The sequence below is a fragment of the Cyrtonyx montezumae genome, unplaced genomic scaffold (assembly GCF_038088225.1).
Source record: "Cyrtonyx montezumae isolate F1298 unplaced genomic scaffold, pur_monq_1.0 scaffold_20, whole genome shotgun sequence".
Lineage (NCBI taxonomy): Eukaryota > Metazoa > Chordata > Aves > Galliformes > Odontophoridae > Cyrtonyx > Cyrtonyx montezumae.
The window spans coordinates 1632729-1659107 of NW_027071937.1; the positions used below are offsets into that span (position 1 = coordinate 1632729).

The window sequence follows — 26379 nt, forward strand, 5'->3', positions numbered from 1 at the left end:
ATCCGTGTGCGCCGGGGGCGGGGCGAGGCCGGGGCTGTGAGGGGCGGCCCCGCGCCGCCATGGAGCCGGAGCGCCAGGCGTTACCGCTGGAGAATGCCGCCATCCTGTCCGAGGGCGCCCTGCAGGACGGGCACCGCCTCTGGATCGGCAACCTCGACCCCAAGATCACCGAGTGAGTGGGTGTGCGGGCCCGGGGCCGCCCTCCCTGCGACACCACCCCGCGCTCCCCCCGTGGAGCCGCGCTCCCGTTACCGGCACCCCCCCCTTCCCCCTCCCCCAGCGCCCCTTTCCCTTCCCGGGCTGCCCTCCGTACCCTCCTCGTACTCGCTCGCCGTCGGGCTCTACTCAGCCCCGCCCGAGGTGCAGGTGCACGGTTGTGCCCTCCCCCCACCTTCGGGCTGGTGGCCCCGGGCTTGGGGGCGGGCAGGACCGTGGATGTTCCCCACTCCCCGAGAGGGATCGAGGGTTGCGTTTGTTGTTGTGTTGGGTCGGTGGGTGTGGGGCGGGGAGGGGCAGGCCCCATGGCGTGCATCTCGGCTCCCCGCTGCAGATCTCGGCCAATGTAATGCTCAAACCGCCGAACTACGGCAGGAGTTTTGCTGCCCAATATTTGGGTGGTGCGCTGTGAAACAACAAACCCACACAAAACAGTGTGGGGTTTATCCTTTTCTAAAAACAAGCGTTTCTGATTGAGTCTTATGCGTGTTGTCACAGAATACTTTTTCTCCTTTCATCTCTGTGCGTGTGTGCAGGTGCTGGGGTTCTGTAATAAGCGTGGTTCATCTTTGCAGAGTGGTTCCCTGCCATGCCTCTACACGGGCTCGTTAAAGCATTGTGCTTTACAGCCATTCAGCTTCGGGTGGTTTTGCATTAATTACCATTTTTATCCCACAGCTCTGTTGCTCTGTTTTGTCCACGTTCACTGACCATATTCAGTCAGGCACAGGACTTAGTGAACACATTTGGAGGTCCTGGAGGATTCAGGAGGTTGGGATGGTGCAAGAGGTGTTTGTGGATGCATTGGATCCTTCCTGTTTTGGGGTTAATGGTGTTTAAAAATGAAGATTCTGTGCTTCCATGTTTCCCTGAATCTAGGCCAGACAAGCAGTGGCTTTGTGCAGCAAAATGAACTGCTTGCATCTGAGGGGGATGAGAGCTGTGAGTCTTGGCCCACTTCTTCCCCAGCAGCCCAGTGTAGTTGTGTGGGATTCGGGCAGGGCTGGTGCCCAGGGCAGCTCTGGGGAAGGTGTGAGTGGCTCTGAGGGCACCCTTCCACAGTGTCTTAAAACCGTTCAGCCAGCAGTTAGTGGCAGTGCTTTTTGCCCATGACAGGGTTTTATTTCTGGCTTAAGACTCATGTCTTGCTTTTGTTTTTCCTTTGGAAATGTCTATACTCCACTGAAAGTGATACTGTATCTGTTTCATTCTGAAGAAAATAAAGGAATTTCCTTTAAACACGTTGTCAGTGTAGAGAAAGTAATATTTCTATACAGTTCAGTAAATTCTTATAAATCAACCTGACCCTCACTTTCTTATCCTAAAAGCTCACAGCTCTGCTCGTGCTTGCTCATCTGAATAATCCCCATTGAGCTTACTAATTGCACGACTAAAAACACGTACCTGAAAGCTCAATAGCTGTTTCTTCATTTGTTGCTTTTATCTGATTTTAAAGGGTTGCCCCTGCAATTTTTATGTTAGATTTGTTTAAGATGGAGTAAAGTTGATTGGTTGTTAGTAGGGTTAATAACTGGTTGTGACTTTCTTGAGCAGAAATGAGTTCAGAAAGTCTTGAATTAATCCAAGACTTCTATTTAAAGAGCAACCTATAACTGCAATCAAGCACTGGGGTGTTAATAGGTAACGTATATATTTGAGTGCAAGCTGTGGTAATAGGAATTCATGAATATAGGGCTGCCTACAAATTACAGCCTGTAAGCTGGTGGCTTATGGGAGGTTATTGCACTGAGCAGCAGTGACTCAAATGGGAGTCTCCAAGGGTGTCAGATGTTGTCATACCTATGTGTTGGGGTTTGATGTGTCCTCTGGTGGGCTATCTTCCATAGTGGTAACGTTTACTGGGATTATTTCTTTTATCTATCATCGTGAGAACTGTTCTGCTTACAGCAGCAGGTACCACTGGGGGCTGCAGCTTCTTAGCAGCAAAGGGAGGTGAGCTGGCACCACACGTGGGTCGTGGCGTTGGTGTAATCTGTAGGCAGTTCCAACTGCTCCCTGGGTTCTGCCCCAGGATGGCACGAGGAGGGCAGCGGGTGGTGGGCTAATGTTGTCACTGTCGCTGAGTGACAGCATGACCCGGTGTGACATTTGTCCCCTGCTGGGCTGGGAGGTGCTCAGCATCACTGCTTTGCAACTTCTGTAGTGCCTCCTGGAGTAGAACTGCCTCCTCTCCTGATTCCTGTGTGTAAAGCCTTCGAGGCTTACATTTCTGTCTGCCCAAAGTGCAGCATTTCCAGTGCTGCAGTTATATGTATGCTATCTGGTTTCCAGTAGCCTTTGAATGACTGTTAATTACCTGCAGGTATGAAATAGTGGATGTTCAGCTTCCTTGGCTGTTCAGCTGCTTGTCTACAATCCCATCTTGATGAGTCTCACCTAGAAAACAGTGTGTGCATGAGTTGTTGTTACAGACTCCTACTGACTCCCAGTGGGGCAAAATTCTTTGCAATAATAGGTTTAGCATGTGGCCCGGTACCTTTGCTGTATCCTTGGGACAGCATTGTTCAGAGGAAGCCTTGCCTGTGTTTGAATAGCACTCAGGGTGCCAGGAGGAAGACTGGAGGAAAAGGAAATGGGGGAGCTGCGGGTTGGTCTTGCATTCACATCAGATGACAGGAAGTGGAAATTGAGGTTGGCTGTGGTGATCTTTGGGGCCGCATCTGTGCGAATAACTCTTAAGCTCTGGATAAGGAGAGTCACTGCCATAATAAAGCTTTTTACATGTTCACACTTTTTCGGTAACGTTTCAAGTTTTCTATGACAGGTCTTCCTTCAGTGCTGAGGTCATCTTTGCCTGGGGATGACAGTCAAGTTACTCTTAGTGCCTCACTTATCAATGACAGATGATAATCAAGGCCTGGAACTTCTAGTTACACGCAGCTTCGTTCTCAGCTGTTTCTTGCAGAGGAAATGTTCTTTGCACTGGTAAAAATTGCATGTGTGGTTTGAAAATCGTGCTTGTATCATCTAGACCTACAGATTCTGAATAAAATCGGCTATGTAGGTGGCTTCCAAACTCTTCTAGTAAAATGCTTTTGAAAGGAGTGCCGACAGCTTGCCGCCAACGAGGCAGAAGTGCGTTATTTGTTGGTGGCAGCAGTTCCTGAGCCAACAACACCAATTGTTCCTTTGGCAGAGTAGTTGCAGAGGGGTTTGTTGTTGTGAAGCAGAATGCAGTGAGGATCATCGCTGCCCTTCCCATGACTCTGTAATTGCAGGAGAAGGGAACCTGGCCCTCCCGCATCGCTGGGCTGGACGCCTGCTGTACCTTCACCTCTCTAAAAGTGCACATCCTGAACGTCCACTGTGACTGTCCTGTGAGATGACTCACGCTCCTGGAACTTTCTTGCCTGCCTCCTGAAGCTTAACAAAGGGCCATCTTTTCAAACATCCTATCGGGCTTTATTAGGAAAAGAATTGTCTGCTTGGACTGTCCCTGAAGTTACCTGATGCGTTTGGTGCCTTGGGACACTGCTGACTGCTTGCCCTGGGGCATGCCCTGTTCTGGCCAGTGCCTGCGGGTTCATGAGCAGTGGGAGTTACCCTGATGAGCTTCCAGAGCTCCGAGCATTCTCTCATCTGGGAAGCTGGCCACTGGGCTTAGGCTGTGTGGCTCTCTAACTAAGGCTATACTGCTAATCAGAAAGAGAAGTTGAGTCCTAAGATGCCCTTATTAAACCCTTAGACAATTCTTAATCTCTGGGCTGGGGGTCAGCCACTGAAATAGTGACAGGTGTAATTTGCCTGCTGGGTCAACTAGGAGTATTAAACACTCGGATCAAGGGAACCAAAAAAGCTGCAAGGAGCTTTCAAGGTTACGTGTGTCTGTACGACAAACGTGCTCCTTGTTTTATGTTGCTTGGTGCACCAAGTGCTCAGCACACAAGTTTGGTTGAGCTTTTCCCATTTTTTTTATTGGAAAAAAGCACACTCCCTGCTGAATGACAGGAGTGAGTGTCTGACTTCTGTGTGAGTGTTGCTGGAAAGCTGCCTGAGCCAGGGGCACTTAATTTTGCCTGGTCCACACTGAGATTTGTCTGGTGCTGTTTCCACCTGGTCTGCTGTCAGCTCCTGGTTGCAGTTCTGCCCGTTCTGCCTTCCTGCTTCCCAGCTCCTCCAGGCAGGTTGGAATGGGACTGTATTTTTGGCCATGTCCTTGTCAGCGTGCTGATACAGCTTGGCACAGGGAAGGGATGGGAGCAGCAGCCCTCGTGCAAGAAGAGGGAGAGGAGCAAGAACAGCAGTGCTGTGGGCTGGGACTGCTTGGGCAGGGAGAGGGAGCAGAGGGGATGGAACTGAAGGCAGACACGTTGGGGCTGGAGATGGGCAGTGTTTATGCTTGTAAGTAGGTTTGATTTCTAGAAAGACAGGAGGCAAAGACCTCCAACTCCCTAGGGAGCCATTACATAATTGTCCAAAAACCAGCTATTAATAGATCTGCACGTTGTTCAGCTGGCACTGCTGGGAGGAAGGCTTTGTGCTCTGGGGGCTTAGGGCTGTCACTCATGAGGCTGGGCAGCTCAGAGCTATGGTTTTGTAATAGGTGCCCACCTCTGCATCTGTTTGGGAATTCGTGTATGATTGAACTGAATCATTTGTGTGTCTGAGATTGAAACACGTGTCTCTATCTCCATACTTCCAAAGGTACTGAAAGGTGCCATGTGTCTTTTTTCCCCTCTCAGGTACCACCTTCTCAAACTCCTTCAGAAGTTTGGCAAAGTAAAGCAATTTGATTTTCTCTTTCACAAGTCTGGAGCTTTGGAGGGGCAGCCAAGGGGTTACTGTTTTGTGAACTTTGAAACCAAACAGGTACGTTGCTTTTCTGTTCTAAGGGAGTGGCTTCTTTCCCCATCTCTTTTATGTCAATATAAAGCTAAAACAGGAAGGGATAAATTAAATACCCAGTCTACAGAAACCATAAGGATGTCAGAAGAGCTGTGACACAGTGCTTGAGGTCTGAAAGCTCTGCTGGAATGATTATTCATAACAAGGTGGAACAACATTGCAACATACATTGTAACTGCTGTGAATTGAGTTTTCTGGGAGTGTCCCCAGAAGCAAAATTTCCCTGCTTAGTGTAGGTAGGACCAAGAGGATGACATCCCTAGCAGGCATCAGCAAAATCAGGCATAAGTGTGGGGTATCAGTGGCACACGTAGGCACTGTAATGAATGGCAGTGTTTCCAGAGAAACTGGCATAGCACAGAGCTCCCTCAGAGTGCTGTTCCAATGGCTTCTGCAGTTGATTTTTTTGTCCATAACTTGTGATCATCTTCCCCATTTCCCCTCTGCAGCAACTGAGGGAATCTGCCCTTCTGGTTTATAAAAGCCTGATTGCTCAGACGGGTGTGGGAGTTCCAAGTATTCCAGGGTTGGGATACAATGGGATAAATGTTCTTTGCAGACAGTTAGCTTTACTTTCAGAGGACTGGTTTACAAAGATAAAAGGATCTTTACATCTGAGACAGTTATGACTGAAGGCTTGGTTTGTTTATTGAACTGTCTTCCTGTGCATCCTGTGCAGGAAGCAGAAAAGGCGATCCAGTGTCTCAATGGGAAGCTGGCCCTTTCCAAGAAACTGGTGGTGCGGTGGGCACACGCACAAGTCAAGGTAAGCCTGTTGCTGGAGGTAAAAACTAGTTTGCAAAGTCAAAATATACCCTTAATATTAAGGAACGATTCTCACAAAGGCTGTCTTAGCCTGGCAAGATAATAGCTGTCTGTTCTAGGAAGTAACTCATGGAAACAGCATGAACAGTGTACCACCTCTATCCACCTCAACTAGCTGTGTTAGCTGTGGATGAGAATAGGCTGTTCCACCTATGTTCTTTGTAAAGGTGCTTCTAATCAGAGCTCTGAACTGATTACTTCTCTAAATATCTGTTTTTCAACTTTTCCCAAACTTAATGAATGATTGGCTAGAAGATTGTATCCTTCTCTTTGTGGTTTTGTACCCTTTTGGATAGGAGGTGCGTGGAAATTCCCAATTTCTAAGCACTGTTACTTTGTTCCACTTCTGAAAGCACTCATCTGGCAGCAGCTGTAATTATTCCTGACTTCTAAAGCAAGGTGTTTCGCCTCTAAACTAATATCACTTTATTGCTTGCTCTGCTGAATAAAAGATCAAGTTTTTAATATTAACGTGAGTACCTTCTGGAACATCCTTAACATCTCTGAGTTCTTCTCTTGTTTCTCCTGTAGTTATTTACTACAACAACTTACATAAAGACAGTAATTCAAACCAAGTTGCTTTGTAGAGAGAGTTTTTGGGGGAGACAGAGGGAGCTGCTTATTGTTATTTACCTTTGAGTAATGTGATTTTAACATGCACTGATTATCCTATGAACAATGTACTGCTCTATTTTTTAATTGAGCATACCAGTGCGTTTGTTTTGGAGTCTTGAAGAAGACAGGGGGCAGGGAAAAGAAAAAAACAGGTATCTTTGTTAAAGGAGAGCATGCTGTTTTAATTATTGGCTTTGAAGGTTCCAGGCCTTTGTCAGCACATCTGAACTTGTGCAAATCCAGTCTCCACTTTCTTGAGTGCTGCAGCTACTGGAGCACCGTGCGCTTCCGGACGCCTGGAAGCGATCCATAAAAGGAGCTTCAGCTGGGGGAGAGTGTCTGCTCAGCTGGCAGTTCAGCAGGGTAGCTCAGTGCATAGCCAGCCAGGGGATGGGGAAGAACATACATAAATAATCAGCCCAGCTCGCATGGCATTTTATAATCTGTGAATGGAAAGATTTAACAACACAAAACCTTAGCTTATTGCAGCAACTGTTTATTTTAGGCAATGACAGCACCGTGCTAAGTAGCTCTAAGATGAGCAGCCAAGGCTTACTAGGCACTGTCAATTTGAGCAGCTCTGCTGAAAAACAGATCTGAATTTATGCCAAGTGAAACAAGGAAGCAGAATGCAGCGAATAGTTGAGGAGGCCCATTGCCCACAGAAGACAGACTCACACACTGCTTTCCTCAGAAAGGAGATGGCTCACAACTGATCCTGAGTGTGTTCCTCTTCCATCGCTGCGTAACTCTGAATCTCTCTGTGCTTCAGTTACCTTCCCACTCTGAACAGGGTCTGTGTAAACAATATAATGAGGCAGTACTGTGAAGTTTAGCATCTTTGCTTGGTCTTACATAGATGGGAACAGAAAGTAATAAAACAGTTTAAGGCATAAGGATCTGTAGTACAGCACACGTAAGTGTGCAGTATCAGAGTCCACATTATGTTGGTACTCAACAAATGTGGTTAGAATTTGTTGCAGTGTTTTGCCATTAAAATCAAATCCTTCATAGAGAAAGATTCACAATATCTGAGGTTATATTAATCCAAATTCAAAGTGCATCTGTCAGCAGATGTTATTGTTTGTGACTCCAGTTTTGACTCGAATGCTGGTCTCCCATTTGCAGAGATATGATCATAATAAGAATGAGAAGATCCTTCCAATCAGTCTGGAGCCATCGTCCAGCACCGAGCCACCCCAGTCCAACCTGAGGTAGGAGGTGGAGTGGGTGAGAGGTGACCAAACTGGGAGTGGTGGGGAGCTTACATCTTAGATTTCAGTAGGATCAAGAACTGGTGTTAACTTTGTACTAAAAATCCAGGCTGCAGCTGGGCAGCATGCTCTGGAGTGCCCCACATGAAATGAGTTCCTTACGATTTGATGTTCATTTTCTAACATATTAAACTGCTAGGAGATGTAAAGGAGAAGAGATATGGAGAGGAAATGGAGCATGCAATGCTTGCTTGGCCAGAATGTGCTCTGTGCTTCTTCACGTGAATCTCAGTGAGAGGTGTTGTGCTCTGCTAATTTCATTAAGCCATACTTATGAGGAAGAGTGTTCTTTATAACAGTAAGAGATTAAAACAAAATATTTCCATTAAATTAAAAAAAAAAAAAAAAACCATGCTAGGAAGTACTGAATAGAGATTCCAGTCATGAAGATTGTTAGCTACGTCAGTGGTACGAAGGAGTTGTTTTAGTGGGGATGGATGCTGCAGGAAACTGCAGCAGAGGAGAGAACATTCCTCAGTCCATACCCAGTGAGAACAGCGGATAACAAAATTCCCAGGAATTCGGGGTGTAACCTAGGAGAGCTTCTCCCTTTGGGATAAACTCTGGTAATGTTGAAATAATGTTTCTTCCTGGCTCAATTAGAACCTGGGGTTTTCCCATCCCAAGCGGTCTTGTAGCTGCGAGGAGGTCTGGCTTTCATTTCTCTGCTGTTTCCAGCAGCCTTGCCTGAGCTGTGCTCTGCTGCACATGCTCAGACTGTTCTAAATGACATCATCTTACATGATGTAGGAAGCCTTGTTGTGTGCTTATCTAGCTTAGGATTCTCAAGAAAGTGCTGAGTAGGTGCAGGGACTGCTGTTTCTCAGTGCTGTGTTGTATCATGGAGGACCTTTCCTAAGCAAATCCCTGCTGAGGATTTGAGTGGAATAGCGTGGGCCTTGAGCAGCAGATTCCTGCCTCACTTCACACTGCTGCTGGAGGCAGTGATGGGGGCTGCCCGGCTGCTCCTGGGGCAGCTGGGAATTCCAGTGTCAGGAGAATCTCTGGCTTGCTGTTAGTGTGATTCTGTGCTAAGATTAAGCTCAATTCCTCTTCTATTTTTTTTTTCCTTTTCAGTGTCAGTGCAAAGATAAAGGCCATTGAAGCCAAGCTGAAAATGATGGCAGAAAATCCAGATGCAGAATACCCAGCAGCACCTGTCTATTCTTACTTCAAGCCACCAGAAAAGAAAAGGACTACTCCTTATTCCAGAGCAGCCTGGAAATCTAGAAGATGATGCTTATTGAATGGATGATGGTAGCAAGAAACACTGCTTTGTATGCATGGAATCCTCCAATGCTTTTGTACTCTGTAGGGTGAGAAGGATGCTCCAGCTGAGCACGGCACCACTGTTGGTGGCAGTGTTTTGTGACACGTGGGGTGGTCTGCTGGGGGCTCCTTGTTGCCCATGTAGCTTCACAGCTGAGTGCTGTTCAGAAAAGTAGGTTCCATTCAAAGCCTCTGAATGTGCAGACAACCTCTTAATAGCTTGCATTCATTGGCAAGATTAGAAACAGTGTATGGAGTGAAGCACATCCCAAAATCTTCCATGTAACTGATTACTTTTTAAAGTCTTTTTGAACAAAAGGTATTCCAGTTTGTGTTTTTAATGGAGGGGGAAACTCCTGCTTTTGATTAACATCTGTAGTTAGTGTGGAAAACTTTTTCATCTCAATAAAACTCATTTTAAATATACTTTGCAACACTTACTAACAGTGCATGCAGTATTTTATGTGCACCAAACCAAATTTATTTTGCATTTTTATTTGCTGACTTGGAAGCATCGTGGCACAGCACGGGTGCTCTCGGTGTCACTTGGGCTGTTGGAGGGTGTAGGTGTGCACTGCTGGGGTCTGCTCTGTGCCATAAGCTTCAGAGTGCAGCAGTGGCATCTCTGCTGTTCATGTTTGGGATCCCTGTTAGCAGTAGCTCTCCATAACCCAAAGTGACAGCGTGAGAATCGTGCTGCAGCCCCAGAGACGTCTGTCAAGCACGTGACCTCAGCTCCTGCCCTCTGAGCAGTCCCACCTTTGTCTTTCTCAGTGGCTGGTGAAGGTGGCTGGTTGTTTCTCAGCGTGATTAAAGTGGCACAAGTGCTTGTGGCAGTGCTGGCTCTGCTGCCTGCTGAGGATCGCCTGCACCAGGCGTTCAGTTTGGGGCTCTGATGGAAGGCGTTGTGCTGAATCGTTCCATCTGCAGCTCATTCTTCTCCCAAAATGTTCAGTGCAAAATGGAAAGGGCTGAGGAGGGGCTGCCCTGCACAGTTCTCTCTGTGCACGTGGAGCTGTGGCTGTGTGTGCAGGAGGACCCTGTGCTCAGGCCCAGTACGTGTTGGTTGTACTGGGGTCCACTTTCTCACGTCCTTTCCGTGGTGAACCTCTCACTCACGTGGCACTCTTGAGCTGCTTCCCCAAACTGGTAAACAGGAGCGAGAAAGTGATTTCTGAACAGCCCACTGCTTCTGAGCACAGGTGCTGCTCTTGTACAGCCCGCTGGGTTTGCATTCCCAGAGCAGCACACCTGCCTTCGAGTGCAGGGCGTGCTTCCCACTTCCAAGCATGGCCCCACAACGAAGCTGTGCCCGTGTGTGGTGGATGCACTGAGTGCTGGGCAGTGGCCTCGCACTGTTGGCTACTCGCTTTGGATTTTCTCTGGGTACCTGAGTAAAGAGAAAGTGTCATTTTGGAGTTTGTCCCCCTGTGGATGTCAGTAGCCCCCGCTGATGCTCTGCTGTGGGCAGCCCGTGTTTTGTTCCTGCTGTGTTTCCACTCGTAGCCCTCAGGGATGTGCATCCGCATTATTTCAAACGGTTTCTGTTTTCGATAGGAATTTAGGAGATACCTAAGTTCAAGTTAGGTGCGTGGTTGCATTCTCTTCAGAAGCCCATTTCGGTATTTATTTGTATTTAAATTAAACTTGCTGAAATTCTCACGGCTCTAAATAAACGCCTGAAATGCATGTTTTCCTCCGGGGAAGGGTGGGAAACGCCTGGCACCCGCGCGGCGTACGATAGCTGCGCTCCTTTCTGTTGCTGCCCCGTCCGTAACGGGAGCGGCCTTTGTGGCTCCGGAGCGGAGCAGAACCGGGGGAGCACCGCTCCCGCTCCGCGTCCGCCGCCCGCCCGGGCCGCGCTCCCCGGGAACGCCGCGGTGGAGGAGCGGAGCGTCCACGCGGGACGTGGGAGTGGGCGAATCAACGCTCGCTCGTGCTTTTACTGAGCGTCAACGCGCGGGCTCCATCAGCCATCTTACTGCCGCTCGGAGAAGCACGGGAGGTTCGGCATCGCGGAGCGGAGCGGGGCTCGCGGCTGCTCCCGAGGGGACGATGCTGGACCGACCGCTCCCGTGTGCCCCGCCCCGTCCCGTCTGAGCTCCTTCGGTTCCTCTCTATTCCCAGCAAAGTGGGGAACCGAGCGAAACGCTCGCCGTGCCCGGGCCCTCCCTGCCCCATCCTCAGGGCCTTCACCTGAGGGAACGTGTCCGCGTGGTCCGGCTGCTCGCGTCCTGCGTTGGTGGGAGGGAGCCCGAGCTGGGGCGAGCCCGGGGCCGGGGCAGGGCGGCCGCCTGCTTCCCCCGAGCAGCGCGGACGCGGTCCCGATGCGGGATGAATAACTCGGGCTTCAACCTCCGCCGCTCCGACGGGGCAGCGGGAGCCGGGCTGGGTGCAGGGCTGCCCTCGCGGAGCCCATCGCTCCCCGGGCGCGGTTCTCGTTCGAGCAGCTCCGCGTTCCCGGCGGAGCGGAGGGAGCGGTGTCGGCCGCGCGGGGCGGTGAGGGGCTGTGCCCCCGCCGCCGTCCGGGGACGCGCTGCCAGGCCTCGGCTCGGCTTTCCGGGGCTCTGCTCGGGCTTTCTTAGAATCTCGGCGTTTAAACCTAATGCCTTGTATTTATTCTAAAATGGCTTTCATCTGATTTCCCCCTCGGTTAACAATTTAGCTGTCAGAATCAATAACCGCGAGGATCCATCCCCGGCCGCCATCAGCTCACGTTACCGTCCTACAATTACTTCATGGTGGAACCGCTGCTGGGGCTTTGCCGGGGAATTATCAGGTTACTAATGAAGCCCGGGCAGCGGCGGGCGGCGCGACACCGCGGCGGTGGGCGCGATCCCCCCCGGCCCCGCCGGGCTCCGCGGATCAGCGCGGGGCTCCCGGGGCCGCGCTCCCGGCGGCGCTGCCCGAGCGCGGGGCCGCCGTCCGTGCGCTCCGTCGGGGCGGGCGGCGGGGCCGGGAGAGGGGGGCACGGGGCCCCCGCCCCTCCGCCGCGCCCGCGGGCGGTGCCGCGGCCGCCGCAGGTAGCGGGGCCCGGCGGGGCGGGCGGCCCCCGGGGCGCGGCGGGGGGGCGCCGCTTCCTGCCCGGCCCGCGGCCGCCCCCGGCGGGGGAGCGGGGCCGGCGCGGCTCCCCGCCCTTCCTGCCGCGGCCCCGGGACGCGCCGCCCGCGGGCACGGAGCGCGGCGGCGGCGGCGGGCGGAGCGGGGCGCGCCCGCCCCATGCTCCGGAGCCATGAGGGCGGGCAGCCCCGGGGCCCCGGCCGCCGCGCCCCGGCCGGCACCGAGGCGGGCAAGGTGAGCGCCGTCGGGGCCGGGCGCGGGGCCGCGGGGCGGTGCGGGGCGGTGCGGTCCGGGCCGGGGCTGGGGGCCGCTCGCCGCCTCCCGCGCCGAAGGGGAGGATTTCGCATCCCGGAGCTTTCTGGGGCGTTTCGCGCTCGGCGGAGGGAGAGGGGGAAGAATTTCGATTTTTAATTACTACCATTAAAAAAATCAAATTTGCAATTCTTTGGGTGGCCTGATGGATTCCCTGATTGACAGCCGGAATTGACACTCTGGGTACCTCTTATCTCGGGCATTTACGGCAATTTCTAATTGCAGGTAGTTTGTGGGGTTTTTTCAGCGCTTTGGCTCGCATGGGAACCGAGCGATTACTTCAAGAGGCCCGGGTTAAGTGCAGGCAGGGAGAGAATTCAATCCACATTCAAATTGCTTCATTAAAGAGACGCAGCTTTTGTTGCAAAGGATTTAAATGGCCACTAGAAAGTTCTTATTTATTGTTTTGAGGCGGTTTATATAGGGTGCCCCGCGCTCGCCCGGCGCATGGAGCCGCAGCCGCCCTCTCCCGCTCTCTCCCGCAAGGTGATGCCGCCGGAGCCGCTGCCCAAAGCGACCGCCCGCTGCCTCGATCCGCACGGCCGCGCCATGGTAAGCGGTGCGGGGTGCGGGCTGCGGGCTGCGGGGTGCGGGGTGCGGGGCCGGGACGCGGCGGGGGTCGCGCTGGGAGCGTTGGGGCCGCGGCTCACGGATGCCCGCACGGCTGTGCCCGCAGTCGCAGCCCGACGGGGAGCCGCTGCCCGCAGCCCTGGAGAAGGAGGACGCCCGCTCGGCGCCCAGCACCCCCTCCACGCCGTCCGTCTGCTCCCCGCCGTCCTCCTCCTCCTCCTCCACGCCGTCGGCCGGCAAGAACGTGTGCTCCAGCTGCGGGCTGGAGATCCTGGACCGGTACCTGCTGAAGGTGAGCGCGGGGCGGCGGGGGCGGCGGGGCGGCCGCGGGCGGCCCCGGGTCTCAGCCTCTGTCCGCTCCGCCGCAGGTGAACAACCTCATCTGGCACGTCCGCTGCCTCGAGTGCTCCGTGTGCCGCACCTCGCTGCGGCAGCAGCACAGCTGCTACATCAAGAACAAGGAGATCTTCTGCAAGATGGACTACTTCAGGTAGGAGCCGGGCCGGGGGGGTGGGGTGGGGTGCGCGGCGACCCTGACCGCTGCCTGCGGGAAACGGCCGCGAAGCTGCGGGGCCGCAGAGCTGCTGCTCAGGGCTGCGGAGCGGGGCTGCGGGGGGAACGGAGCCGGGGACGGCCGCGGCCCCGCCCGGGGATCCTTCTCCGCCTCCCGCTGCGGTGCGGGACTGCGGTGCGGGGGGACCCGCCGCGGGGCATTGTCCTGGACGGCGTGGCCCGGCTTTTGGAAGAAGGGTAAACGCGTCCCCGGCCGTCTGCGGGACTGAGTGGTTTCTAAAACCGTCTTTATGCCGGTTCGCACAAAAAAAAAATCCCGAAGCGTCGTTGGTGTCAGAGCGGTACAGAACCGAAACAAGTCCCGGCCCGGGGACACTTCGCGGGGTTCGGATCCGCGGCCCCGCGGTCGGTGCTGTCCCGCGGTCGGGCTGCAGCCCGGTGATCGCCTCGGGGTGATAACCTCACACCGCGCGTTTCTCCCAGAAACTGAGCCGCGAGGGGTGGAGGGATCCTGAGCTCTTCGCTGGGGCTCGATTCCCCCCGCAGCCCCCAGCGCCGGCGCTCCCCATCCCGGCGCGGTGCGGGAATGGCAGAGCTGCGGGCAGGAGATGCTCAGCCCCGCGGGGCTGCGCTGCGAGGGAGCACGCTGCTGAGAACCGCAGTGGGTTTTATTTTTTTTTAACTGTTATTTGTTTTCGCTAATATTGTTATTGTTGTTATTGTTGTTATTTATGGTGAGGCTGTCCCGTGCCCGCCCGTCCCGGTGCCGCCGTCGGGTGCGCACCGCCGGGTCCGGTGTCCGCTGGAATCCCTCCGCTCCCACGGACGTTTGTGGAACTGTGAAGTGCCGCTTCGCTGCTTCGGAACGCTTTCAGCGTTTTCCATTAATTAATAATCGTTTTGATTTCATTCATATTTCGAAAGGACGGACGTTTTCAAAGACGGCTTTAAAGCAGCGAACCGAATCTCGAAATTGCTTTTGGGCAAATGCGGGGAACGAGATCTGGTCCCAAAGAACCGTCCGTGCCGGGAACGGCGGTGCGCAGCGCGGAGGGGGGCACGGCGGCCCCGGTGCCGCTGGGAGGGAGCTCCGCACCCGCGCTCCGCCTTTGGCTTCAGCACAAAAAGATTTCGGGATTTTTTGTGTGCGTGAAACGATGCGGCGCGGGGCCGGAGCCGGACGGAGCGGGACCGATCCGCGCTGCCGCCGCCGTCGGTTCCCGGAGCTGCCGGGTCGGGTCGGGCTCCGGCAGCGGTCGGGAGCCGCAGTGCGGTGCTCGCGGGTCGGGGCCGCCGGCGGTCGGGCTGCAGCCAAACAGCACCGGGTTCGTGTCCGGGCCGGCGCCGATCCTCTCGTGATTGTCCCTGCGGATCCCGGGGCAGCGGGGACCCAGCGCTCGGCAAAGCGCAAATCTGACCCTGCAGACTTTTTTTTCAATGATGTTTGTTATTTTATTTTCATTTTTATTTTCCTATTTTTCTGTCTGTCCGTTTTCCTTTCTATCTTTCTTTCGATTGCTGCGGATGAAGTGCGTGTTTTAACAGCAGAGCAGACGGCCCCGCTGGCAGCTCCCGGGGTGGAGCGTGCGGGGACCGCTGCCCCGAGGGACAGCGCGGGGCCACCCGCGGGCACTGCCCCGTGCCCCCGGCCCTTCCCCGCACGTGGGAGGCTGTGTAAGTGCTGGCGCTGCGGCAGCTCCGCGGCCTCATGTGCATTTTTGAGCGAGCATTGCTGTTTCCTGTGTCTTGTCAAATAATTGCATTTGGCATCCAGGGCTCCAGTGCTTTGAGGAGAACCAAATTAAAACTGGAGCTCACGGAGCTCCGTCGGAGGAACACTGTGTTCCCAGGCGGTGCGAGGGATGCTTGTGGCCAAACTCCCACGGCTGCAGGGAGCCGGGTCCCGGCGTGGTCCTGGCGTGACCCTGGGATGCTGCACCACACTGTGATGCCTGGTGTGCATCCCCGTGGGTTGGAGCAGTGCGGGGCTGCTGGCAGTGCGACCTCTGCCACCCCTCTGCTCTGTGCCGTGGGGTGAGGCTCCAGCCTGGGCACAGCTGTGGCACAGCATGGAGATGGCTTGCTTTGGTCTTCTGCGTCACTCAGAGTGATCTTTGGGAGCTGCTGCTGCTGCTGGGGCTGCGTTGGGGTCTTCTTACAGAGCACACCAGGAGGGCATGGGGACGTTTGGGGCTGTGGATGGCCCTGGGTTGCCCTCCCCTTGACCTCGCAGGCAGGGATGGGTGCCAGGGCTGGGAGCTGCAGCACCAGGTGCCTTCCTGTGCCCCCCGAGGCAGTGGGATGGGGTGACTCCTCCCTGGAAATGCCAGTGCCGCTCTCTGTGTCCTGTCATGGAGAACCGACAGTGTCAGCTCACCCAGTCCCAAACCCCACACGGGGCCAGGGCTGGTGGTGACGTCTGGCTCGGGCTGTGGAGCTGAGCTCCACCATCAGGGATATCGGCTGGGCTGCATCCTGCTGCAGCGTGGCTCCATCCTTGGCCCTGTCCTTGTCTCCTGGCTGCCAGGCAGGCAACAGGAGCCCCACGGACCACCGCCCGTGCCCTGTGGCTGCAGGGTGTGCGGGGCTCCCTGGGCTCTCACTGCCTGGCAGCAGGAGCAGCCCGGCACACTGCAGGGGCTGCGGTCGGTCTCATTTCTGAGCCGTCCTCTGCAGGAGCAGCACGGGGCCGTGCCCGTCCCAGCACACTGCTCTGCCCGCTCGGAGCAGGGAGTGATGGAAGTGGGGAGAGGCGGCTACCACGTGTTATTAGTTCCTCTGAGCCTGCCCCCTCGTCTGAGAGAGATCAGCAAATACGACTGTTTATACAGCGCATTGTTCAAAGTAATTCGACTTACAGGAACGATTTCTACTTCTAAATAAAAAATTAATACAGTTCTTTTGTTTGTGCGTTTATATAAACGAGCTGGCACAAAGTCAGTTTACAATGTTCCCATCTGAAGTAAATTAGCAAAGTCTCTTAGCTAAGTCTCTGTATAATTTCAGCACAGAAATGTCCTCTTTAAGCAGCCTTTTTTTTCTTAGTTCAGGTTTTTGGGTTTTGGGTTTTTTGGGTTTTTTGTTTTTTGTTTTTGGTCAGTGATGGTCGGACAGAAAAATAGAAACCTTTCTCTTCCTCCTCAAGAGTTCGGTGGTCACCAACTGCAGTGCAGGACGGCCTGGCAGCATCACCCCAAGCCCACGTGCTGCCCGCAGGGCAATGGGATCGCACGGCCGCGCTCCTGCTGCGGGGCTGGCTGTGCTGTCATGGTGTGCCGGGGGTCGTGGTGTGCCGGGGGTCACGGCATGCTGGGGGTCACGGCATGCTGGGGGTCGTGCTGTGCTGTGCTGCAGTGTGCCCTGCACCGTGTGCCCTGCACCGTGTGCCCGGAGCTGCGGTGGCCGTGCCGTGCTGGCAGCCTCGCGGCGTTGCTCTCTGTTCTCTGCCGTTGGTGGAAGGAAACGCTCGAGCTTTCGGGGCTGAGGATGGCAGCAGTGTCTGTGTCTTCCAGAGCCGCGATGGGGCTGAGGGCTGCAGGGCTGAGCGTGAGCCTCGCAGTGCTGTGGCCGTGCTGGGATGTGCGGGACACACGGCGGGAGGGCTGTGTCGGGGCAGCGTCACTCTGCGGTGCTGGAGGAGATGCCGCCTCTCCCCACTGCTCGACGTGTTTGTTTATTTTAACAGTAATGAAACTCAAACGTGAGCACCCACCCGCGTTAGCAGGCTGTGCCTGGGGAGCTGGGGCACAGCCGCCGGTGTGCGGGGATGGGGCGGCCTCGGCACCTCCTCACCCTGCGGCGGTACTTCCCAGCGTAAATAAACCCGAGCACAGTCATCATCTCTCCGCGAGGAGACCTCCTTGTAGGAGGAAGGAGCAGATGCATACGTCTGTACGTGTTAGGAGCAAACACATGTTTTGATTTATTGCAATAGGGGAAAAACGGCTCTAACAGAGTTTCCATCCGAGTGTCACACCGCCTGTTATCAAAATAAAAAGCCCGTGAACTTGGAGGCTGATTCACTGCACTGTGTGACCTCAGCGCTCGCTCACACGGCTCAGCCCTGCGCTGGAGGTCCCTGCCCTTTCTCCGCGGGGGCTCCGGGGGCTCAGGGGGTGCTGGGCTGGCAGCTGCTGCCCGCTCTCACGCTGTGTCCTCTCCTCCCGCAGCCGCTTTGGTACCAAGTGTGCCCGCTGTGGCCGGCAGATCTACGCCAGTGACTGGGTGCGGCGGGCGCGAGGCAATGCCTACCACCTGGCCTGCTTCGCCTGCTTCTCCTGCAAGCGGCAGCTCTCCACGGGCGAGGAGTTTGGCTTGGTGGAGGAGAAGGTGCTGTGCCGGATCCACTACGACACCATGATAGAGAACCTCAAGCGAGCAGCAGAAAATGGTACGTGGCCACGACGCAGCCCTTGGCCCAGGTGCTGTGCAGGGATATGGCTGCCCCATGGCGAGGGGTCAGGGCCGGTTCTGTGCGTGGAGAGATGGATGGTGCCCGCAGAGCAGCTGCTCCTGCACTGGGGCATGCATGGGGCCCGTGGCAGAGCCATATGCTGAGGGCAGTGCTGAGCGCAGCCCTGGCCCTGCTTCCACCACACCGCTGTGCCTCACTGCCACATGTGGCGAGTCAGAAAGCCGTGGGGATTTGGAGGCTGATTCATAAATCTAGAAGGTGAGAAATCTGGAGGGTGGGTAAACCCTTGCCATCATTTTCCACCAGGCCTGCTTGCCCAGGGATGCACTGTAAGTGGCCTCCGTGTTCCCAACTGCATCCCGCTGCTGCTGGTGCTGTGAGGTCGTGCAGTGTCATGGCTGTGGGGCAGTGGCTGAGCTCAGAAGGACAAAGTGGCTTTGGAGGGTTTGTGAGGCTGGGACAGAGCAGAACCTGCCCCATTCTCAGGCTGTGGCTGGCTGTGGGGTGAGGCAAGGAGTGAGGCTGACTGCCTCTCTGGTGCTCAGCTGGATTCTGGGGGCCCTGAGCTGCACACAGAGATGCTGTGCAGCTGCAGAAATGCTGAGGGAAGTGCCCAGGGACCCTCTGGAGTGGGGAGTACGGCTCCTGCCCATGTGCCACTCAGTAGTGGTTCATGGGTGTGGGGAAGCCAATGCCACGTCCCAGCCCGTGCAGCATGTGGAAGCGATTAACAACCTGACATGAAAATAATCAGTGTTTCTGTTTACAGCATTTGGGTAAGAGGATGGAAACTGTGTGCCCTGTCGGGCTGGGAGGCTCCAGTGAGTGGCTGGTGTGAAGGGCACAGGGCATCGAGGGAGGGGCTTTGGGGCTGAGAGGAGTGTGGGGCTGTGGGGCTGCAGCTGTGGCCGTGGTTGGGTCTGTCTGCAGGATCCTGCAGTGCCACGGTCCTGGACAAGGGCTGGAGTTTGTGTTGCAGAGGGGGCCCTGGTGGTTCCAGGGCAGGGGCTGAGTGTCCCCAGGCAGGTGCCCACCTCCCCGTGGCCCTTGGCTGGAGGAGGGGATGGGGATGGGGAGGCTCTGGGGAGCAGTGCTGCTGCAGAGTTAAAGGGCCACGCGTTTTTCCCCCTCCAGTAATTACCCAGCAATTTCTTCTGCACATGAGGTTTTACACACAAGAAAAATAAACAGATGTTGCTGAAGTCAGAGTCCCATTCATCATCCTAAAAGAACAAGTCAAACTATATGAGAAAGTCCTTCAACTCCAGCCAAGACAATCACAGCCCTGTCCAGCTTGCAGAGCAAACGCTGTGGTGTGCAGGCGCATCCTGGGAGCGGGGCGAGCGCCAGCCCCGTGCGTGCACCCTCCCTCATCCATCACTCCTCTGGGCAGTGCATGGGTTTCAGTGCAGACCCCGGTGTGGGGTGGGGGCCCTGGCCCTGCCCCCTCCCCCAGTGGCTCTGTGGCTGCGTGAGCATGGCCAGGTTTGCCTCAGCACATCTCCCTGGGCAGTGGTACTATGCAGCGTGGTGCCTTAGGGATGGGGTTGCTCCTGCTGCCTCGGGGCCCAGGAGGAGGTCAGGGAGATTTAAGGCCAGGGAAAAGAGAGAGCAGTCTGTTGAAATGAGATGGGTGATGGAGGAATGGGGCTGAGGCGTGGTGTGGGTCCTGGTGTGTTCAGCAGCAGGCAGGGCCTCTCAGCCAAGCAGTGCCTATGAGGCTGTCAGCGCTTTTCTTTACAGACCTCAAAATCCATCTTCCCACTGCTCTTTCCCCATCCATAATTCCCCACATCTTCCACAAAATCGCTGTTTTTTCTATGCTCAGCATTAAAGCCATCAAAGTCAGCGTTACCATTCAGTGATGGAGAGGTTCAGTGGCCCCGTGCAGCTCCGGGCCAGCGCTGCTGCACGCACTGAGAGATGCCTGAGGCACACAGCTGCTGTTCAGCTCCTCACACTGAACCTCCCTGGGCTTCTATTTCACAGGCAATGGGATCACGCTGGAAGGGGCCGTGCCCTCGGAGCAGGACAGCCAGCCAAAGCCAGCCAAAAGGGCCCGCACCTCCTTCACCGCCGAGCAGCTGCAGGTAGCGGGGCTGGGCTGGGGGGCGGGGGGGGCTGTGGTGTCCATCCACAGCCTGACCCCTCTCCTTGGCACCCGGCAGGTCATGCAGGCACAGTTTGCTCAGGACAACAACCCCGATGCACAAACGCTTCAGAAACTCGCAGACATGACGGGGCTGAGTCGGAGAGTCATTCAGGTGAGGGGCGGCCGTGGGTGAGCGTGCAGGATGCAGCGTGTGGGATGCAGTGTGTAAGATGCAGTGTGTGGATGCAGGGTATGGGATGCACTGTGTAAGATGCAGCGTGTGGGATGCAGGGTATGGGATGCAGTGTGTAAGGTGCAGTGTGTGGGATGCAGGGTATGGGATGCACTGTGTAAGATGCAGCGTGTGGGATGCAGGGTATGGGATGCAGTGTGTAAGATGCAGCGTGTGGGATGCAGGTGTGGGTTGAAGGCAAAATGTGGGCACCATCCAGAGTTGTTTTACCAAAGACACATTTAAGTTTCTAACATGTAAAAATCTGGCTCAGGCCTCGGTTATTGAGACTCATCATTCAGCAAGGGATCAAGTAGTCCACGTGCAGGGCCATTCTTTATGGGGCTGTTTTTTGAAGGTGCTTTGAGCAGGAAGCGATTTGTCAAACGCTTGTGGCTGTTTCCTTGCTGTGGCCGTTGCATGGCCTCGGGGCACTGCTCACTGCTGTGACTCCTGGAAGGATTTCACTCTCAGTTTTCCTTCAGAAATTGAAGCATAAGAAAGAAAACACCACACTGCAATGGAAAAACCTCCATGCATGTTTTAGTTCTAGGGCGTAATCCCCCAACCATTGCTTTAATTAAGAGCAGTGAGACACAGCCGTGGCTGCCGGTGGGATGGAGCAGGGCTGTCTCCTGCAGCACCGTCACTTCTCAGCTGTAATGAAACGCTGTGGGACCGGTGGATGCTATTGTGGTATTTGTGAGGGCATTTCCACATGTGGTTCCTTTTGTGACTCTACAGAGGTGGCCGTGGATGGTCCCTGAGTGTGAGTGGTGATGGGTCCCCGTGTGTGAGCAGCAATGGGTGCCCATGTGTGAGCGTGGCTCAGTCCTTTGCCCTCCTCCCTCAGCGTTTGCTGCTTTTGTTGCAGGTTTGGTTCCAAAACTGCCGAGCCCGCCATAAAAAACACACTCCCCAGCACACAGTGCCGCCCTCGGGGGCCCCCCCGCCCCGCATCCCCTCCTCTCTCGCCGAGGACATCCACTATTCTCCCTTCAGCAGCCCGGAGCGGGCCCGCATGGTGACGCTGCACGGATACATCGAGAGTGAGTGCGGGGCCGTGGGCTGGGGGGACAGCTCAGCCCCACAGAGCTCCTCTCCTTGGCATTACTGCCATTGGCCTTCCCTGGGTCCTGCCACAGTGAGCTTGCCCTCACACCCCCAGGCCATGATGGACCGCCTGCGAGCAGTGTTGTGGCAGAGGGTGACCAAGGAGTGCTTGGTCTCTCTGAGCCTAAAAAGCTTCTCCTCACCCTCACCCGCCCCACCCCAGTAGGATGGGGCCCTGGTGAGCCCCAGCTGGCGGTGTCCCCTTGGAGTGCCCCTGGCCAGGCTGTGCTGCAGGGATGGCTGTGGGCACGGGGCTGAGGCCTTTCTCCTCCACAGGTCAGGTACAGTGTGGACAAGTGCACTGTAGACTTCCCTACACGGCTCCTCCAGTGCACCTCAAAGCAGACATGGAAGGACCGCTATCGAATCGGGGTGAGAAGGTAATTCTAGTCCTTGCTGCAGGTTTGGGGCCAACCTCTTTCATAGCAGCAGTTTCTGTGTAATGTCAGTGCTCCTGTGAGCAGCACTGCGATCTGCCAGCCGCCGGCTCTTGGCTGCGTTTCCTTCATTTTGGTGGCCTTAGGATGACTGTTGGTAATGGCACCAACATGTTCAGCACTGAACACCCCACGGTGCCGTGCTGGGATGCTTTGTGGTGTCATGACCTCCTCCCTGAGCTGCTCTGTGCCCGGGTCTCCCTTCCCCCAGCGCTGCCAGCGCTCGCTCTGCACAGCTTTCCATGAGTTAACAGGAAAGGTTCATTTCTTGGGAATTCCAGTATTGCTCAAAAAATAACAACTGGCTGTTACCATATCATGAATCGGAATGTTATTTCACAACGTCTGGCTAAGAAACAATATTGCATATTGATATCTTGCTGTTGAGTCCCTCAGTGTCTGTCCATCCTAACATACACGCTTGGGCTCATAACATTTTGTTTAGGATCCCAATTTAGGTGGTTTCATTTTGAGGAAATCCTGAGCGTTTGGCGACTCTTACTCTTTTTAGCTTTCATCTTTTAGAAGCTCTCAGTGTCTCTTTCTCTATTCAGTGCAGCAACCAGAGATGGTTGAGCTCTGTTTGGGCAGGCAGGGGCACAGTAGGGCTACTGTTTGTAACTAACTCTCAGTGCTATCATTTGGTCATGACTTTATCGTCACAGAAACTGGAGAGTTTTCAGAAAATGTTATGTAGTTCTGATGCCGTCATTCAAAGAAACTCCACAGCAGCAGCTAGCTCCTGTGACTCAAATGCAATTACTTGCTTGCAGATGTTGCAGGAGTGGGTTCTCAGGACAAAGAGCTCCCTTCCAAATTCCTTTCCCAAACAATTCCTTCCATGGTGAATTCCAGAAACCTGCGTTCCCTGCGGGCTCTGTTCTAGGGGCAGGACTGGGGACAAAAATGGCTCAGAAAGAGCTCATCCCCAGGGAAGGTGGCTGCCCTGCCTCAGCTGTGCACGCTGCCTGGCTGCTCCCTGGGATCCCATTTCCATGGTGAGGGCTGCTTGTCTCTGGAAGCAGCTAACGCTCGGTTCCTGTTTCTCCCCCAGGTCATCCTCTTTCAGTACTGACTCCGCAAGCTCTTCCTCGCCTGCCCATGGCACTCCCAGCACCACTGCCCCTCAGTCGCTGAAACGCAGTGTCCAGCCCAAGGCAACTGTTCTCAGTCGTGCAGGAGAAACTCAGATTCGGCATTCTCGGTTATTTCCATGAGCCAGCATCTAACATCCACTCTTATTTCTCCAGCAACACTCTGTGTATGTGTGTGTCGAGTGCAGAGTTGCATTTTTCACTTGTTTCTTGTGGACTTGTAGAATGACAGTGAGTCTCTCCAAGACAATGGCAGACATGGCCCAGATGAGTGACTCCGCTGTGCTTACAAACCTTGCTCCCCAGCTGTGGGAATACGAACAGATCAGTACACGCTGAGTCACGGGGGGTTCGATGGTCACCCACGAATATAAGGAAAGGAGGAATTTACACGGTTTGGCCTGATTCTCTTTTTGCACCAGTGAAGCACTGTTGGTTCCCGGACATCCCTCCTTATTTTACACTTGCATGTGTGAGACTTCAAATGGGCTCTGGCTCAGCAACTCAGTGTACACGGAGGACTCCTGAGCCAAAGTCACAGGTAGCTGTGACTCCACTAAGTGGAAAACACGATGCCAGCTGGAAATAGGCAGTTTTTCTTCCTCCTCAAAGTGCTTTAGAATCACATGTCCTTTGATCACTCTGTAAGGTAAGTAAATTTTAGTGTTCCCCCCATTTTATAAGAGGGGATATGGAGATGTCCCGAACTGAAAGGAGCAGTTGGTTGGTGGCAGAGCCAGGCTTGGCACTCTGAAGGTTTTAATTGCTGACTTATTCTCTGAGCACCAACTGTCTTTCTCCTCTCACAGCCATTTGCCAAATCTTTTTATTATTATTATTCTCGTTCTTTATTAACACGCTACTTTATTTCCTTTGAGTCGTGTTGGATGACGAATGGGTGATTTTGAATGTACCTACTCCAAACTCTTCTATGCTCCATACACTGGGACTGAGAAATCCTTAAGGGAAGCTGACCAGTAGACGTGTAGAAATGACTTGCTCTGGCGAGGACCCCAGGAGAGGGGCCCAGCACCGGGCTCAGTTAGTGAGAAGAGCAGGGAGGGACCGGGGAGCAGCCAGGGAAGTGCTGCCAGCAGTGAGGCCAGCAGGCAGCAAGGAGATGGTGTGTTCCTCCATCTGGCAGCGCCTGCTCACCCCTATCCTGTAGCAGAGCACGGCAGCCGCTCCCGCCAGGTCCCTGGATGGAGACATGATCCTGACCGGTTGTGCTCGGAGGAGCAGGCGTGCAGGGCTCACCCTTGGGGCAGTCTCATGGCAACAACAAAGGAAGTACTCGGCCGTCTGGCCCCAGATCAGGAAAAAAGCTCTGAAATGATACTTCATTGATGGTAATAACAAAAAGTAAACAGTTAGCATTTGCCAGCCCTTCTCAGCTTGCACTGAGCCAAGAGCAGGTCGCTAACAAAGCCCCTCTCCACAGCAGCACATGAGTCTGTCTTGCTGCTGACTTCCAGGAGACAGCATTTCTGAGAATGTGAAAGCCTGTGATGAGCCACAGTCAGTGTGTAACGTGACTGAGCTGTGCCTGAGGAGCAGGAGACAGGAATCTATGGGTTATGTAACTTGTTTTTCATTCGAGCCGTAGATACTCATGTTTTTCTCTCTGGAGATCAATCTCCAGCATCAGCCCAGCATGGCGAGCTGGTGGCACTGGCACACTGCTCTCAGCAGTCACTTTGTGTCTGCTGGGTGGGCACCAAGGTCTCTCACTTTGAGAAATAGTTGAACACCAGCACCCATTGATATCTTGAAACAAATACATATACACACCTCTGTGTGTGTGTGTGTGTGTGTTAGAGAGCTGTAATATTTGGACAGCTAGGCCGGTGCTCTAATTGCAGCCAGCAGCTAGCAACTCTATCCTCAGTTTGAAATAACATTTGGAAGGAGAGAGGAAATAATGTCCGCAAAGTGTTACTGTCACCATCTGACATGCAAATATCCCCTTCCAGTGTGTGCCCATACACAGCCCTGTGCACGGCCTGGAGCAAGCCGCTGCTCCCCAGTGACTCCTTGAGCAGGAGCATCCCCAACGTGCTGTGTTTCTGTCCCCTTCCTCCCTGTCCATAGCGGTGAGTGCAGGCCCGGCACACCTCCATGAGCTGTGAGCAGAGCTCTGTGCTTCCTGCAGCTGCCAGGCTGCATGTCACTGTGTGTGCGCAGAGCTGCTGGTGCCCGGGGGTCACCAGGGCCCCACTCCTCCTCCATTTGAGCTCACACGTTGGAGTGATTGTTTGGTTGTGGAATTAGTGCTGTCAGCAGATGGGTAGCTATCCAGCTCGGGGCTGAAGGAGACCTCGGGCTGCAATGTGACCTGACAGCCCGCGGCACTTGAGGTTTCCACGACTGTTTTGTTGAGGGAGAAAGCGGTCTCTTGTATTTATCTCCAGTCTCAGCAGTGCCATGAAAGGGAGGCTTTAAAACACGTACCCACTATCAGCTGAGTTGCTGATCACAAACCACTTGTGAACTGTGCTGTACATCCGAGTTCTGTAGCTGACACCGTGGGCTGGGGCGGGCGGACGCAGTGGGGCAGGTGGGCTGAGGGCAGCTTCCCCAAGTAGCCAGGAGCAGCTTTGCTAATTCAGAAATCAGGCTCTGTTTATATTAAGCCCAAATTGTTTGCAAAAACTGGAAGCAATTCAGCTTGTGCAGTTTTAGAGCTAATTATGTGTATGGAAAATACTCAACTGTACCAAGAATGTAAGAAATCCTCTAATTTATTCAATACATTGTTTCACGATCTATTTCACACTGACTGTTGCCACTGAACCAAACCTTATCTCAGGTCATTTGCATTCATCTCCTGTCTGTAGATTAAAAGCAAAAAATAAAGTAAAATCATTCTCATTTTCCTAGTTTATTCAGTAATTGCCAAATGGGTTCTGGTGCAGCAACGCAGACCCCACTTATTAAAACTTCTGCAGTTGCTATTTCCAAAAAGTTTTGCAGAGGAAAATCCAGTGAAGACAGGCAGTGAAAGGCTTTTCACTCGAGTTGAATGAGGTAACTAAATGTAGTGAGGCTCTGAAAGAGGGATGGTTTACGAGGTTATTAGCAATTACTTTTTATTTTGGCTCACGCTGGTTAACCCCGATGCCTCACGAAAGGTGCTTACACAACTCACTGGTTGCACGGGGAGTGGGACTCGATCCCGCACTGCTATCAGTGATACATCTGTAGGATGCCAACTAGAGACACATTGGTTTTGTTTCATCAGCCAATCATTTTGTTGTAGCATGTTGCAGTTATGCATGTCTTGGCTACAATGGTTAAAAAATTCTCTGAATGAGTGGACAGTCAAGACTGATATTTATTTTAAAAATTAAAACTAAATTGTAAGCACTTTTTTGTAAAACCAATGTCTGTTTTGTTACATACTTTTAATGTTGTGCTTTGTAAATGTCTTATTTGTGTAATAAATAAAGTTAATGCAAGTAGAAGTGCTGGCACTTA

At 54.0% G+C, this 26379-nt stretch overlaps 3 protein-coding genes across 5 annotated transcripts in view; 2 read left to right on the plus strand and 1 right to left on the minus strand.

Annotated features, from left to right (window-relative positions):
• The window catches only part of PTGS1 (prostaglandin-endoperoxide synthase 1), a 145433-nt gene that overhangs the window by 23567 nt on the left and 95487 nt on the right, over window positions 1–26379 (minus strand). The window lies entirely within an intron of this gene.
• On the plus strand, window positions 18–9489 carry RBM18 (RNA binding motif protein 18). Its single transcript, XM_065737366.1, has 5 exons — window positions 18–172; window positions 4920–5046; window positions 5762–5848; window positions 7651–7736; window positions 8874–9489. Exons 1-5 carry the CDS (start codon window positions 60–62, stop codon window positions 9031–9033), a joined length of 573 nt encoding a protein of 190 aa, XP_065593438.1. The 5' UTR covers window positions 18–59; the 3' UTR covers window positions 9034–9489.
• LHX6 (LIM homeobox 6) lies at window positions 12442–26366 on the plus strand. Of its 3 annotated transcripts, XR_010622276.1 has the most exons (10): window positions 12442–12989; window positions 13114–13299; window positions 13376–13497; window positions 17690–17910; window positions 19924–20024; window positions 20103–20198; window positions 21133–21307; window positions 21648–21743; window positions 22863–23551; window positions 25783–26366. XR_010622276.1 is itself a non-coding variant. In XM_065737351.1 (9 exons), exons 1-9 carry the CDS (start codon window positions 12885–12887, stop codon window positions 22881–22883), a joined length of 1131 nt encoding a protein of 376 aa, XP_065593423.1. In that variant the 5' UTR covers window positions 12442–12884; the 3' UTR covers window positions 22884–24796. The 3 variants fall into 3 exon arrangements, 2 of the variants coding, with proteins under 2 accessions (XP_065593423.1, XP_065593421.1); XM_065737351.1 differs by lacking the exon at window positions 25783–26366 and having other exon boundaries at window positions 21648–21751; window positions 22863–24796; XM_065737349.1 differs by lacking the exon at window positions 25783–26366 and having other exon boundaries at window positions 22863–24796.

Bases quoted from the DNA above. Each gene is read 5' to 3' on its own strand.
- LHX6 (XM_065737349.1), top strand. From the start codon at position 12,885: ATGGAGCCGCAGCCGCCCTCTCCCGCTCTCTCCCGCAAGGTGATGCCG. The intron at 12,990-13,113 runs GTAAGCGGTGCG...CTGTGCCCGCAG, and splicing joins ATCCGCACGGCCGCGCCATG to TCGCAGCCCGACGGGGAGCC. The intron at 20,025-20,102 runs GTAGCGGGGCTG...GGCACCCGGCAG, and splicing joins TCACCGCCGAGCAGCTGCAG to GTCATGCAGGCACAGTTTGC.
- RBM18 (XM_065737366.1), top strand. From the start codon at position 60: ATGGAGCCGGAGCGCCAGGCGTTACCGCTGGAGAATGCCGCCATCCTG. The intron at 5,047-5,761 runs GTACGTTGCTTT...CATCCTGTGCAG, and splicing joins TGAACTTTGAAACCAAACAG to GAAGCAGAAAAGGCGATCCA. The intron at 5,849-7,650 runs GTAAGCCTGTTG...TCCCATTTGCAG, and splicing joins GGGCACACGCACAAGTCAAG to AGATATGATCATAATAAGAA.